Consider the following 15,814-nt stretch of genomic DNA (forward strand, 5'->3'; position numbering starts at 1 on the left):
TTTTTCTGTAATCACTCCACCGGGAAATCTTAAGACCATAGCCATGCTGTATATCTGTCTGGAGGGCCACAGGTCACTGTAATACATAAGGTTTTTTGCCTCTCCTCCAAGAACTACTTTTTGCCTGGGGTGGTGGCTGAAACCGCCTCCATTGAAAACGCACCATATAAGAAGTACCCCGTCAGTCATTTTAGGAAGCCTTGCATTGAGAAGTAGAAGGAAGAATTAGGAATAGAAGGGATTAAGACATGAACTCTGAAAGCAGTTTTGCAACAACAGGAAGAAGGTAAGACAGGTATTATTACCTAGGTCCGTACAATATAAGACAGACAAGAAGGGATGTGGACAAAGAACTGGGGGGGGGGAGGGTGGAATCTGAGAAGGTGTTTCAGAGATGGGGGTGCCGTGGCATCCACATCCAGGATGGGAACGCAGGAGCATGTGGTGGGGACATGACATTCCAAGCTGGGAAATGGAAACTGTATCTGATAAGCCGTGGAGAGCTACTGAAGGTTGAGGGCCTGGTCATGACCTCTTCAGAGCTGTGCTGCAGGCCAGCAGGTTGGCAGCACCTGGAGGATCGAGCAGAAAGGAGAGGGTGGGAAGGAAGGAGGGGACTGCTGCAGTGATTCAGGCAGGAGGGCAGGAGGGCAGGAGGGCCTGACCTGCCGCAGTGTCTGCTGGTCAGGCCACCTTGCTGGGGTCTGCGGGATTTGGTGAAACTCAGTGAGGCAGATGGGCAGGGGCTGGGGAAATGGGAGAGTTGGAGAAGGCCGGGGGTCTTGCTATTTGGACAATTTTACAATTAACCAGTGTATCTGGCATAATTCATATCAACTGGTCTGGGAAGCCTTCAGAATAACTTGTGGAACAAATGGGCGGTTGCCAGAGGAGAAGGGGCTGGGGAGCTGGGCAAAATGGGGGAAGAGGAGTGGGAGAGACAGGTTTCCAGTTATGGGATGAGTAAGTCAAGAGGATGAAAGGCATAGCCTAGGGAATACAGCCAGTAATCTTGTCACAGTGTCGTGTGGTGGCAGATGGGAGCTACACTTGTGGGGAGTGATGCATAACCTCCAGACTTGTCCAATCACTATGTTGTACACCTGAAACCAATGTAACACTGTGTGTCAACTGTACTTCAATAAAGAGTTATTCATGAAATTCTAACAGGTTTGGTGATCTTTCATTAAGTAAACCCTCAAAAATTCGTAGGATTCTTTAAGCTTTCAGAAATGCATACATTTCCTTTAAAACAACTATAGCTTTGTAATAGCTTCAAAACATGTGCCCTATGCTTAATATCAAGTGTCATAGACACGTTACCATCAAATAAACTAAGCAAGTGAATGTCCGGCTGTGCACACAAGAGTCCCTGGTTCCTTATTACCCATCAGTGTCCACATTTTCAGTCCACAGCTAGGCGTGGCTTCAGGAGAACACTGGATGTTTACTTTCTTTGGCTGGAGAGTTCATGTGAAAATCACTCCCACTGTGGGGGAAACACACCCAGGTGTTTTATAGACAGAGATTGTGTGCCTGGGAATGGGGGAGCAGGGAAGTGAGGACTTCAGGGTGCCAGGAAAGCAAATCCAAAGCCTCATGCCCTAAAGACAAGGCATTGCATTCATGTCAGCACCACCTCCTTAAGTGCTGTGGGGCAAAGGTGCTATGCTAGCTATTGGGCATTCAGAAAGGCTGGCAGAGAGCTCATAGTCACTCAGAGAACAGAGAGCAAAAAGCTGTTTTCACAATATGCTCAGTGAGATGGCAGAAAGAAGTACAAGGTGTAAGAGAAAACAAATTATGTAGCTCAGGGGATATGCAAGAGATGACAGGGCTGCATAGGAGTTCTCCAAGAGAGGATACAGTAAGCAGAGATGCAGTGGAGTTGCCCAGGATTGCCATAGGGCAGAGGGTCATCCAGGAGGTGACTGTAGGGAGCCTTCATCTATCTACCCTGTACCCATCAGCGTTCCTGCTCTCAGAGAGCTTACACATACATTGGGGGGGGGGTCACATATATACCACACAGATGAGTGTAAGCATGTAAACAACTGCTCTGAAGGAAAGGAATTCGATTCTAGAATAGGTCTGAAATGTCAAGGAGAGCTCCCTCCTGGAAGTGACCTGTGAGCTGATGTCTGCAGGCAGTGTAGCTGTAAATTTTGTAAAGAAGTGGGTGGGGAGACACAATCCTGGCAGAGACAACATCTATTGCAAAGGCCCTGGTGGAAGGAAGCCTGGCACATTAAAAGAGCTAGAAGGTGGGAGGAGCTCAAGAAGCAGCAGGAAAGGGGGTAAGATGAGGCCCAAGAGACACAAAGGCAGGCCCACAGAGCCTGGACCATGGCGGGGGAACGTTTTCATGCCAAGAACAACAGGAAAAGCCACTGAAGAAGAGTTGGAACAGAAGGGTGAAACCATCAGATTTGTGTTGTCCAGGGTCACTGTGGCTTTAGTGTGGAGGGGACGGGAACACCAGCAGGGAGCCCAGCCAGGAAGCCATTGCAGGACCAGGACAAGTATCCAGATAAACAAGGCATTGAAGGAGTAAACTCAACAGGGCGTGGGGACAGATGAGACATGCAAAGTCAGGAAGAGGGAGGTGTCAGGATGGGGGAGGGCAAAAGACAATGGGGTCACCAGGCAGACAAGAGCACAAGTCATGAAGACTTTAGATGTGGAGACATGTGAATCTTAGCGGCTCTGGGTGAGCAAGGGGCATCCAGGGGAGGAGGGCACGGAGCTGAGTGGGAGGACATGCAGGGCTTTGGAATCAGAGCAACTAGAGGTCTGCTCTTCCCCTTACTTCCTGTGTCCAGGACAAGTGACTTAGTGTCTTTGAGCCTCTGTTCCTTTGTAAAAGGAGATCATCATATTAGCTTGGATCACGAAATTCTGACTTTGTGGGTCAAAACCAACCCAAAGTCAGCAATTTCACACAGGTTTGATGTAATACATGCCGTCCCCTGGGCTACTGTGACTGTCACATACGACGGCCCTGTGAGTGCACACATTGTCCTCATCTTCATTATCATCACCTTCATCACATTAAGCAGGGTTGCCCAGGTGCACAGGGCTGGGCCGCTGGCAGCAAGCAGGGCTCCTGCTCACCTGGCCCATCCTCAAGGCAAATGTCTCTTCTGAGAGGCTGTGCGGCTCAGTGACACTTCTCCCTGCCCCCTGGCTGGCCCTGCAAGCACCCCAGCCAACCTAGCCTGGCATTCAGACACTTCTGGAATTGCACCTGCCCTGGAGGGTGCGGCCTGCGGGGATGGCCTACAGAAGCCTGAGAAAGCTGGAGGCGTGCAGGACAGGGGGAGGGTGACTCCAGTCACTGATGCTCCCGTAATGCATGTGTGACACCAGGTAAGTCACATTGTCTCTCTTGGTCCTCAGTCTCTCGTTTATAAAACACTAGACCAGGAGCTGGAAAACTTTCTCTATAAAGGGACAGATGGTAAATAGCTTCGGTTCTGCAGACCACGTGGGTTCTATTTCAACTACTCAACTCTGGCATCGTGGTGTGAAAGCAGCCAGAGGCAAGTAAAGGCAGAGAGCCCAGGATACTTTTAGGGGCCCATAAAAATGTCTGAATTTTAATTTCTTTTCAGGTCAGAAGAAAACAATCATATAATAATGACAAAGATGTAAGAGTGAATTCAGCCCACATTATATTTGTCTTTATACCAGCACAGTCATAAAATACCATTTTTTAAAAAAATTATTTTAATAGAGGAAGAAGCCACAGAGGCCAAAGTGCCTAGGACCCACCGAAGTCATAATGTGGCCCTGTGTAGAAAAATAAAATGTTACTTATGGGTACTGAAATTCAAACTTCTCAAACTTCTCAGACTTTTTATTTGTCAGGAAATATTCCTCTTTTGATTCTCCCCCCACAAACATTTAAAAATGTAATAGGCATTTTAGCTCATGAGAAGTACAAAAACAGGTGGCAGGCCTTACACCCCAGAGCTAGAGGGTCCCAGAGCCCTTCCAACTCATGGTCTGGTCAGACTGTGAGGAATGAAACTGGAAATTAAGTGGAGACATGAGGGATTTCAGGAAGAACGGGCAGTCACACCCTCAATCTAGAGTTACTTTCACACCTCAGCCCAATATAAATATACAATGTAGGGTGACCTAGAAACTAGCTGTGCAGCCAGTGAAAATCAGTGGGTTTAGGATGTGTCAAGGGGTTAGGTGTGACCTTAGACTACAGGGGGTTCACTGACAGGAGCCCTCCAAGTTAATCGAAGCACTGGGGTGGCAGGGGGGGTGGGGGTGTTTTCTCCCTCACAACAACCAATTCTGACATCAACTTCATGTCCTGTGATTCAATTCTGACACGACCTGTCAGACTCCACGGGTATAAGGGCTCAGTCTCCACAAGCAAAACCCTCACATCAGAGGGCAGTCACAAATAACAGGTCCTTGGGTTACCCACACTTTTGCCCAACATGGCCACAAAGTCAAGGATTCCCACAAACACCACCTTTGGATTCAAAATTTTGCAGGGACAGCTCACACAACTCAGGGGAACTCTTTACTAACATTTACCAGTTTATTATAGAGGATATGCTTCAGGAATAGCCAATGGACAAGAGGTATGGGAGAAGGTATGGGGTGGAGGTGGGGGGCATGCAAAGTTTCTACACCCTCTTTGGACATGTCACCCTCCCAGCACCTCCTTGTGTTCCCCAACCCGGCAGCCCTTCGCATTCTGTTGTTTAGAGGTTTCTGCAGAGGTTTTTTTTTTTTTTTAATCATGTAAGCATGATTGATTAAATCATTGGCCATTGGTGACCAACTCCGTTTCCAGCCACTCTGTTCTGCCCAGAGATTGGGGGTGGGGCTGAAACTGCCAAGCTTCTAGTCATGGCTTATAGTCTTCCTGGGGATCAGCCCCCATCCTGCAGTCCTCCAGAGTCACCTCATTAGAACAAAAGACACTCCTATCACTCCTACAGCTCAAAACATTCCAAAAGGGTTAGAGCTCCAGGTCTGGGAACTGTACAAAGACCTAACACATACATCTTATGAAAGCCCAGGAAGCTCCCAACACCACTACATACTGTGAAGGATCCTGCTCAGCCCCCACGATAATCCATCAGGTAGAGTTAGGAGGTAGGATCCTTCATGTTCTTTGAGCAGATGAGGAAACCGAGGCACAGAGAGGGAAATAACCTGCTCAAGGTCACACCAAGCAGTAAGTGAGAGAGAGCTGGGACTTGAACCCAAGCTGTCTGGTGTGGAAGCCCTTCATTGTGTAACAGGAGGAGCCACGCGGGAAGCTCTAATTTTATGTCACCGATGGATCTCAAGACTGCTTGATGGCAGTGGTGTTCATTCAGGGACTATCTTTTGCCCCTAGGGGATATTTGGCAATATTTCCCCCCGGAGATATTTTTGATTGTCACAGCTAAAGAGGAGGCTGCTACTGGCATCTTGTAGGGAGAGACCAGAGATGCTGTTAAACATCCTACAATGCACAGGACAGCTCTCCACAACACAGAGTTGTCCCCAGATGTCAACAGCATTAACACTAACCTTGAGGTTGAGAAACTCTTGCTTTACAGGTTTTCAGATGAGAAACGCTTACTCTTTTATGTGTTTTTAAGTTGACATCTTGACAATTTCATCATAAGCTTAAATATTTGCAAAGGAGCTAATGCAAAGCATATTGTAAATATTGGCATTTTATTTTATTTATTACTTAAAGATTTTTTTATTTTTATTTTATTTATTTGACAGAGAGAGAGAGAGAGAGAACGCGCACAAGCAGCGGGGAGGAGTAGAGGGAGAAACAGACTCCCCGCTGAGCAGGGAACCCCAATGCGGGACTTGATCCCAGGACCCTGGGATCCCAGGACCCTGGGGTCATGAGCTGAGCCAAAGGCAATGTTTAATCAACTGAGCCACCCAGGCATCCAATCGATACTGGCATTTTTAAAATGAAATTGTTACACCATTCTTCATATACATAGAAATCTAAATGGCATAGCAGTTTCATGCCAACCATCAGCCATTCATCCATTTAAAAATCTGACTCTTCTTTTTATAGATGCAAGTAATTAGAAGCCTTGGGAATGGAAGTTTTGTTATAGCAATGTCACTCAATTCTTTCAATTCTTCCAAATTAGCTGTTAAAAAGTATACTCTGATCATTAGTCTGAATGATCTATCAGCTGACAATTCAGTTAGGTTCTCCTTCAATTTTGTTTAAAGCAAACCTTAGAAACCACTCACTTCCTCAATCTCTGGGAAGCATGCCATAAAGATTTTCCCATTAATTACACCCCTGACACTTTCTCTGCAGCATTCTGGTTAAGCCAAGATACTCAGAATGGGTGAGATCAATTAAAACATTATTAATTTAATATATTTTCCAGCGTTATATTTTTTACAAAGTGCTTTTATCCTAGAACAAGTTTTAACTGTTTTCATCAAAACTTTGAAGCTGCAGACTTGACTCATTTCATCTACAGAAATGTTTGCTGTATAATATCATTGGAAATGCCTGTCTGTTATGACTAGCAAGCAGATCAGACATGTTTTTGTCAGAAAGATTCTGATTTTATTTGCCAACTTAAATAAGCATGTTAGAATGCATCCCAGTGTCATCCATCTTACTTTTTCTTTTCAATTCCAAGAAAGATAGAAGTAGGTAAATCGATTAGTTATGTAGGTAGAACAGATACATGATAGATAGATGATAGATAGATAGATAGATAGATAGATAATGATAGATGATTGATAGAAGATAAATGATAAATAGATAATAGAAAGTGGCACAGATTAAATCAGTGCTGCTGCCATCAGAACTTATTTTGATGCCCCCTTTGCCCTGATATCAGCAGGACATCCCTGGACAGTGGTACATTCTCTGAAGGAAGTAATATTGTTAAATAAAAGGTGCCTTAGCTCCTGCTGCCCCACTGTACAATTCAGAACAGAATTCTCCTTCTCTAATGCCTTGTTTTGCATTATAAATAGAGAGAGAGACTGAGAGAGAGACAGAGACAGAGACAGACAGGGAAGGCCTGAGTTTGACTTTATTTTGTAAGGAGGAAGAAGAGTAAGGGAACTAACTGACAATGCTTCACTCGTGTGCTATCTCAGAAAGATAATATTTAGAAAGAGAACACTGACTCCCTTGAGGCCATCGATGCCCATGTATTTCTTGGAAGGCTTTGGGCTGGGAGTGGGAGTAGGAGAGGTAGAGTACGTGTACCTCGGTTTGAAGACTTCCAATTAAAACTACCTTGGCTTTTGCAGTTATTGAAGTCCTGCCTGTGGCCTTTTATTTAAATAAATAAAACATTGTATTTTGGAAATCCTATCATTCTCTGTAGAGTCTGTATAACATCCCGTTGTATGAAAATACTGGCATGTAGTTAACCCGTTCTCCAATCCATGGATATGTGTTTTCATCTTTTTGATGATTACGAATACTGCTGCATTGAAGAGCTGTGTTCAAAGGTGTACACAGTTGGCACGCAAGGGGGACAGTACCTGGCGGTGGGGGGATCCTGCACGGGGAACTGCTGGGTCAGGGTGTGGGCGGTTACAGTTGGACAGGAGTGGCCCTCCACAGAGGCTGCGTCTATTTACCTGCCCATGGCCATGGACGGGATTGCCTGCAGCACAGTGTGCTTGCAAACGTCTTCATCTTGGCTGACACGAAGGACAAAAACATATCTTGTTCTAGTTTTATTTTGCATTTCTCTGATTTTGAGTAAGGCCATCCTGTTTTCATATGTTTACTTTCCTCTGTAATTCCTTTTCTGGGAAATGTCTGGGGGAAATGAGCGTTTGGCTGACTTTTCTATTGGATTAGTCTTTTTCTTGAATTGTATTAACACTTTATTTACTAAGGAAATGGGCTCTTTTTCTGCCAGAAGTTCTGTTGGATATATTGCCCCAGCTTCCCCCCTGCATTCTGACTTCAGCTATGCGTTTTTACATGTGTTGGGCAGAAATCCCTAATTTTTATGTCGTTAAATTTATCAATCTATTTACGACTTTTGAATTTTATGTCACACTTAGAAAAGCTCACTCTGAAATTATTCTTTTTAATTCTACCATGCCCCTTTGCCTCTCTTCCATTTTTTTTTTTTTGGCTTGTTTTCTCATCATTTTAAAATCCTTGGTTCATCTGGAACTTATTTTGCTACAGGAGTGAGATAGTGATCCAGCTTTGCGATCACCTACAGTCTCATGCAAAATATAATTGGTCTTTGTTTTTGGTTCCTGGAACAAAGCTTCTCAAACCCTTGGAGTTTCCTGAGTGATAGGAATGCCCTTCATGGAAAGCCTACTATGGGTTTATGTTAATGGCCATGATTTAGTGCGAGGTCCCTAAATAGGCTCAAGGTGGGACTGGACACCAGAAAGTCCAAGCAACTAGAGGAACTTTCAGCTCCACCTATCAACCTCTGTGAAAGGAGAGGGCCTGCAGCTTGAGCTCTGTAAAACTCAAACAGTGGCAATTTGATGAGCTTCCAGGTTGGTGAAGTGTCCACTTGCAAGGAGGGTGGAACACCCCAGTACCATAGGGACGGAAGCTCTTGTGCCAGCCATCCCCTTCTGAACCTCACTCTATGTATCTCTTCATCTGGCTATTCTTCTGCATCCTTTATAATTACTATCCTCTATAATCAACTGGTAAATATTAGTAAATAAATGTTTCTCTGAGTTCTGTGAGTTGCTCTAGCAAATGAATAGAAACCAAAGGATGGGGTCACGGGAACCTCCAATTTGTAGCCAGGGAGTCAGAAGCAGAAGCGGTAACCTTGACTTGCAATTGATGTCTGCGGTGGGGCAGTCTTGTGGGACTAGCCCTTAACCTGTGGGTTCTAATGCTACCTCCATTTAGACAGTGTCAGAATTGAGTTAATCTATAGAACACCCAGTCTGGGTCCACCAAGAAATGGAGAAAAAAAAAAACCCACTAGACTACCTTACCATCCCAACATCATTTATGAACTTATCTCCTTCTTCACTGCTATATAATCCACTTTTTAAAAGTTTTATTTATTTAGGTAATCTCTACACCCCATGTGGGGCTCAAACACATGACCCTGAGATCAAGAGTCTCATGCTGTTCTGACTGAATCAGCCAGGCACTTATAAAATCCACTCTTGGGGGATCCCTGGGTGGCTCAGTGGTTTAGCGCCTACCTTTGGCCCAAGCTGTGATCCTGGAGTCCCAGGATCGAGTCCCGCGTCAGGCTCCCTGCATGGAGCCTGCTTCTCCCTCTGCCTCTCTCTCTCTCTCTCTCTCTCTCTATGTCTATCATGAATAAATAATTAAATTCTAAAAAAAATATCCACTCTTAACACAGGCATAGTCTTTCCAGTCTGCCCCACTGACCTGTCCTACTAATGTCTAGGACTGAACTGCCTTTAGTTCTGTTTTTTCCTATCATTACTCTTGTATTTCAGGATTTTCTGACTCTTCTTGCTTACTTATTTCTTATAAGAATTTTAGCATTGCTTCCTGATGATCCCAAAAAGAATGTCAATATTTTCCTTGGAATCACCTTAAATATATATTATTTATTATATTAATATATTATTAATATTTATTAATAATATTTATTATATTAATATATTAATAATATTTATTATATTAATATATTAATATATTAATTAGGGAGAATAGACAACATTTAATATTAAGTGCCTCTATCCAAGAATAAGATGTGCTTCCTGCTTGATCAATTTTTCTGCTGCACAGTTTGAAATCAGGCAGCTAGCTGGGAGCAGCCACAGCCTCAGCGTGCTCCCGTATTCAGTGGGGACAGGTCACACAGCTCCTCAAGATCAGGGGATCTGCCTGGCTGGACAACTGCAAGGCCCAGGGAAGGACAGCCTGCCATTGGTCCCTCTCCCCTGAGCCCATCCCGGCAGCCATCCCTTCTCTGTTGCAGGAACTCGCGACATTTGTGATTTAATCAAGCCTCATCTCCACAAAAGCATCTGGAGATAAAACCTGATAACTTCCTTGGGAACTGGGTCAAGCTTTATCTTCCCTTACCATCAATACCTAGGACTCATCACAGGGGAACCAGGGGACCATTTGGCTTGGGCCATATAGTCACAAAAGGCCTCAGATTTACACTTCTCACCCCATCATCATTTGAGGTGAATCACGGGGCACATGAGGGAACCAAAAGAAGATAGTCATTAAAAACTGAAATGGGGAGGCGCCTGGGTAGCTCAGTTGATAAAGTGTCTGCCTTTGGCTCAGATCATGGTATCAGGGTCCTGGGAATCCAGCCCCATGTTGGGCTCCCTGCTCAGCAAGGAGCCTGCTTCTCCCTCTCCAACTCTCCCTGCTTGTGCTCTCTCTCTCTCTCTCTGTCAAATAAATAAATAAAATCATTTTAAAAACCCCAAAACACTTAACTGTGACTCCCATGATCAGGCCTCATGCCAACAAGGGACTATAAATTTAATATAAATCATGTATCTGATTTGTGACTAGAAGAGCTATATAGTAGGACATTGCCATATATAAAGGTATGCTAAAAAAATTAAGCCTACATATTTTCAGTGATACACAGATATCACTCAAATCATAATTGGCATAATGCTTTGTGCTTTATCAACACGTTTAAAGTTATATTACTTTACCACCAGAATTCTGAATCTTATGATAGCAAAACTTCAAGTATTGTCCTTTTCGTTACAGAGAAATAAAACAGTAATATATTATCTTGTATTTTAGTGTTAAATTCAAAATTAAGCATATACCATAATTTCTGCAACTCCATTTGGGCGTAACTTTATTGTTTTCAGATATTGGAGGCCTCCAAAATGGCAAGTGTCCCAAAGCTCTCTTGAGGGCACTAAGGCCTGTCAGTGCAGCATCTCACCTCAGGACCCTGGGCTTAGGAAAATCAGGGTTAAAGCCCTTGTCTTACTCACATAACAATTTCCTTCCGTGTCTGCTCCAGCATCATGTACTGTGTCCACTCCTGTTGAGTTTCATATGTTTTAGACTGATCCACGATCTTTTGGAACATTGTCCTCTTCCTGCAAAACATACCAGGTTATTAAAGAAGCTCATCTTAGAGTAAGGCAACACCCGGGCTTCTAACTTTGCCTGTTTCAGACAGAGGTTTCTGAAAACAACATAATTAACGAAACAAGGTGGAAAGAACCAAGGCCTGGGAGTGAAGACCTAGGTTCTAACCCAGACTCTGTCACCACTGTGTTACCTGCTATTACTGAGCAAATCTCTTCCCCTGCATTCCAGCGTCTCATGGATACAATGGGGGTGAGACTATCTAACTTCCAGGATCTTACTGAGAGTTACTGTTCTGTGGCACAAGTGTTATGCCCGGCACACAGAACATATTAAATCAATTGGATCTATGGCGTTTGTTATTATTACAGTCATTGTTATTGTTATTTTTGTTCTTAAAATGAAAAGAAATACCAACTTGAAATACAGGGCGAGGTCTGTGGCAATGATTGCTATGTCCATCATGTGGATGGCGTGCTCGTGCTGCCTGCGATTGAGGTTTTGAAAGATATTCAGGCTCTAAAGAGAAAACCATAGAAGAGATGTGAGAAGTGATGCTGGTAGGATAGCCATGCAGCTACTGATGATGACCTCTGATGATAGGTCATCATGATGGGAGAGGCTGCCCGGGCCAATGGGAAGAGCCCTGTGGGGCCACATTCAAGCTTCTTGTGAGAAGCCCCCACCCATCCTACCTCATCTCGCAGCAACGTTTTGCCGAACTCCAAGTGGTGTCTTTCCAAGATGGAGGACCCATGGAGCTTGGCCAGTGGGTTCTGGGACCTGAATGGGAAACACACACACACACACATATGCACACACACACACACACACACACACACACACACACGAGTTGGCATGGAATGACCAAGATAGAAGTTAAAAATATCATCCTCACCCAGTCCTGCCCCCTTCTAGTTCTGTAGGCAGAAAGGCTGAAGGCCAGAAATAAGGAGTTTGTCACATGATGAGAGTGGGAAATAAGACCAGATGTCAGGCCTCTTGACTCTCGGGCTTTAATTTTCTCTACAGCTGATTCCGAGCCTCTTTAGGCTCATGGACTCCTTACAGAGGCTGTTGAATAGTGTGTACCCAAAAGGCACAAACGCACACAATGCCACATGCAATTTTAGAGATTTATGAGTTCCCCGTAGTCATCCATTGGACATTGGCCCTGGGCCATACTTTAAAGACCAAGCCCTAGATATGATATTTGAATCTCAGGAGAAGCCGCTGAATTCCCACAAGCCATGTGTTTATTAATGTCTTTATTCAATAAATATTGTGGAATGCTTACTATGTGCCAAGCACTGAGCTCAATACTTAGCTTCCCACAAGATAAGCATGACCTCCAGCCTCAGCAGCATGTACTAGGGCTTGTTTATGACCTATAGACTGTGGGCCCTGGGCAGAGCCTCAGTTTCTTCCTCCATAATGTAACACTAGTCCCAGCTCTACCCAGCCTACAATGTGGTCATAAGGTCCACTAAATTCAAGGACCATGTTTCAGAGGCTGTCTGGAATATAAGCTATGTGAGGACAGGGACTGTGTTTTGCTACCATGGTACCTCCTTTGCCTAGCATAGGGCCTACAACACTTATAGAAAACATTACAAATATGAGGTGAATGAATGAACCAGTATCAGTTACTAACATTTGGCTTAATTTCATTCAGCAGGTAGAAAGGGAGAGTGGGAGGGACCCCACTCCATATATTGCTGCTATAGCAAATTACCACAAAGTTAATGGCTTAAAGTAGTAAAGATTTATTATCTTATAGCTCTGGAGTTCAGAGTCTAAAATGGGTCCTCAGAGCTGCTTTCCTTCTGGAGGCACTAAGAGACAATCCGTTCCCTTTGCTCTTAGCTTCTAGAGGCCACCTATATTCCTTGGCTTGTGGCCCATCCTTCATCTTCAAACCCAATGGTATAGCATGCTCTCTTATCTCTGACCTCTCGTCTCCCTCTTATAAGGACCTTTCTAACTACATGGGGACCACTTGGATAATCCAGGATAATCTGTATATTTCAAGATCTTTAATCACATCTGCAAAGTCCCTTTGAATAGAAGGCAACATATTCCCAGGCCCCAGGCATGGGGGCATGGATATATTTGGATATATTTGGAAGTCATTATTCTGTCTATCACAGGAGTTTACTAAGAGCCACAGAGTAGGAGGAAGTAGGAAGCTATGGACAGTGGGACTTCCCCTTGGCCAGTGACTCTCTGTCTGAGAGTCTTTAGATCTGGGTAATGAATCATGGGAGCAGGAGGTAGAGAGAGGGGACCATGAGGGCTGACTCACTTCATCTGGTAGAGGTTGTTGGTGCCTCTGTGGTCAATGTCATGGCAGAAGGCAGCGGTGACCATGGCCAAGGCCTCTAGGTCTGTGAAGTATCGCTTCAGCTTTCCGGTCTGGAAGAGCAATCAGAGGTGCCACTCACTCCTTTCTTGCAGGGGTTGGAAGCAGAACAGGTGTGAGGGGGAGGGCCTGGAGCTTGGAAACACAGGTCTGACCTTGGCTCTATCCCTGGCACAATAAATAGCATGGCCAGATGTTTGCCTGAGACTTGGGGTTTTTCAGGGATATGGGATTTTCCGTACTAGAACTGGAACAGTTCCAGGAAAATGGAGATGGTTGGTCACCCTACTCCTGAGTGACCTTAACTGGTCCCGTCTCCCTCTGGGCCTCAGTATCCCAATCTGCACCCTGGAGGTAGTAGGCACTGGACTAAATGACTGTTGAGAAATTTCAGCTGCCAGGTTTTAGGATCTGGAGGGTTTTTGAATATGCCCAGAGTGGCAAAGCAATCTCTCCAAACTGGTTTATTGGTTTAAGCACAGCCCAGAAGAATCTTTCCCTAAGTCTCCTTCAAATACTTCTTGTTTATGCTGTGTTAGAGAACAGGGTGGGGAAGAGCTCTGAAGAGGTGATGCTGACTCTGTGACTCAAAGAAATCAAGTCTCAGTGCTGTCACTGTCATCTTCTGTGGTGGCCTGGCCAATATTCCTGCCTTGATGTCCTAGTGCCTATCCCACCCAACCATTCCAGACATGGGGGAAGAAATGAGGATGAGGCGCACTGGACAAGGCCAGAGATTTGCATCATTATGTGGATAGGAAACACTTTTAAAGAAATATGAATCTCTGAACCCTCGGAGCTGAAAAGACTGACACAAATACACATAGGTATTGTCCACCCAAGGACATCATGGTAGTGTTCCCAACAGTGAAAGATCAACAACAACCCCTGTGCCTAATAATAATAGGGGGCTGGGCAAAGAAATTATGGTGTATTCGAGCAATACCGAATACTATGTGGCCATGAAATGATACCATGGATAAGCCTTGAAAACCATCACACTGAGTGAAATAAATCAGACGCAGAAAGCTAATCCCGTAGGAGACTACTTATATCAGGTCCTTATGATAGTCAAATTCATAGAGACAAAAAGGGAAGAGTGCTCCCCAGGGCTGGGGAGAGGGAAGTGGGGAATTGTTGTTTAATGGGGACAGAGTTTCTATTTGGAAAGATGAGAACGTTCCAGGGAGGATAGTAGAGATGGCTGCATAACATTGGGAATGTCCTTAATACCATCGACTGAACTGTACACCTGAGGACGGTTAAAATGGTAAGTCTTCCGTGATGTGTATTTTACCACAATAAAAAATGAAACGAAGAATGTGACTGATACAGTTTTTCAAACGAAGAAAGCATGTTCTAGAATATTATTATTCAATAGGTTATAAACAAAATAAACTCTGTGTGCATATGTAAAAATAGGTCTCGATGCTTCCAGAAGATAACTTGGAAGGAGTTGTGCCATGGTTATCTAAATAACTGCACTGGGGTGGGGGGTAGCCTGTGGCCTTTTATCACTTTTTATTGTATACAATTCTCTGTGCTTGGGATCCATGTATGCTAAGCATGTACTCCTCTTGCATCATGTTCTTCAGAGCTGCTGCTGCCGGGAGGAGGTGCAGAGGCGTGTGGTGTGGCAGGAGCCCCAGCCCCCCGCGCTCCCACCATACCACCAGCAAGGAGAACATGGTCTGCCCCACGTTGAAGCCGTGCCGCCAGTTGTGGTAGGTGATCCTGCGGTAGCCCTTGCTCAGCGAGTACATGAAGCGCACCAGGGCCTGCGAACACAGGCAGGGGAGTGAGGCCTGGGGCCTTGTGTCCCGGGGAGGCCCGAGGGGTGGGGAGCAACAGCTGCGGTAACCCTAACGCTGTGAGTGTACTTTGCAAACTGCTAAGTACCAGCAAAATGGGCCTTGTTATGAAACGCGGTGGGTGTGAGTCACTCCACTCAACCCACTAATGGAGCTTCCTAACTGCCCCAGAGAGCTACAGGGGAGGAAAACAAAGGGGGTCTTGAAATCCGTGGTTCTCAGACTTGAGTGCCCATCAGAAGCACCCAACGGGTTTGATAAAACACACAATTTCCAATTCATTAGAGCCAGGAGAATGCGCTCACAAGGGAGAATCTGTGCTTCTTCTTTTCTTTTTCTGGAAAAAAGATTTTATTTGAAACAGAACACGGGCAGGGAGGAGGGTCAGAGGGAGAGGTTCACAGATCCCCGCTGAGCAGGGAGCCCCCATGTGGGGCTCAATCCCAGGACCCTGAGATCATGACTGTGCCACCCAGGCGCCCCAAATTTGTGCTTCTGATACATTCTCTTTGAGAACTGCTGCTTTAATCAAACAAGTCTGGGAAATTCTGAGCTTAACACTCCCCCCAGCCAGCCCTACCTTCCTGTCCCTCCAGGCACACTGAA

At 45.0% G+C, this 15,814-nt stretch overlaps 1 protein-coding gene across 1 annotated transcript in view; it reads right to left on the reverse strand.

The window, feature by feature from the left end:
• PDE6A (phosphodiesterase 6A) overlaps positions 1-15,814 on the reverse strand; it is a 59,042-nt gene that overhangs the window by 6,318 nt on the left and 36,910 nt on the right. Inside the window, 5 exon segments of the mRNA XM_055325423.1 lie at positions 10,936-11,043; positions 11,454-11,554; positions 11,731-11,818; positions 13,341-13,450; positions 15,068-15,175. Of these exon segments, the coding sequence (XP_055181398.1) occupies positions 10,936-11,043; positions 11,454-11,554; positions 11,731-11,818; positions 13,341-13,450; positions 15,068-15,175 (515 nt within the window).

This window comes from Nyctereutes procyonoides, unplaced genomic scaffold (assembly GCF_905146905.1).
Source record: "Nyctereutes procyonoides isolate TBG_1078 unplaced genomic scaffold, NYPRO_anot_genome, whole genome shotgun sequence".
Lineage (NCBI taxonomy): Eukaryota > Metazoa > Chordata > Mammalia > Carnivora > Canidae > Nyctereutes > Nyctereutes procyonoides.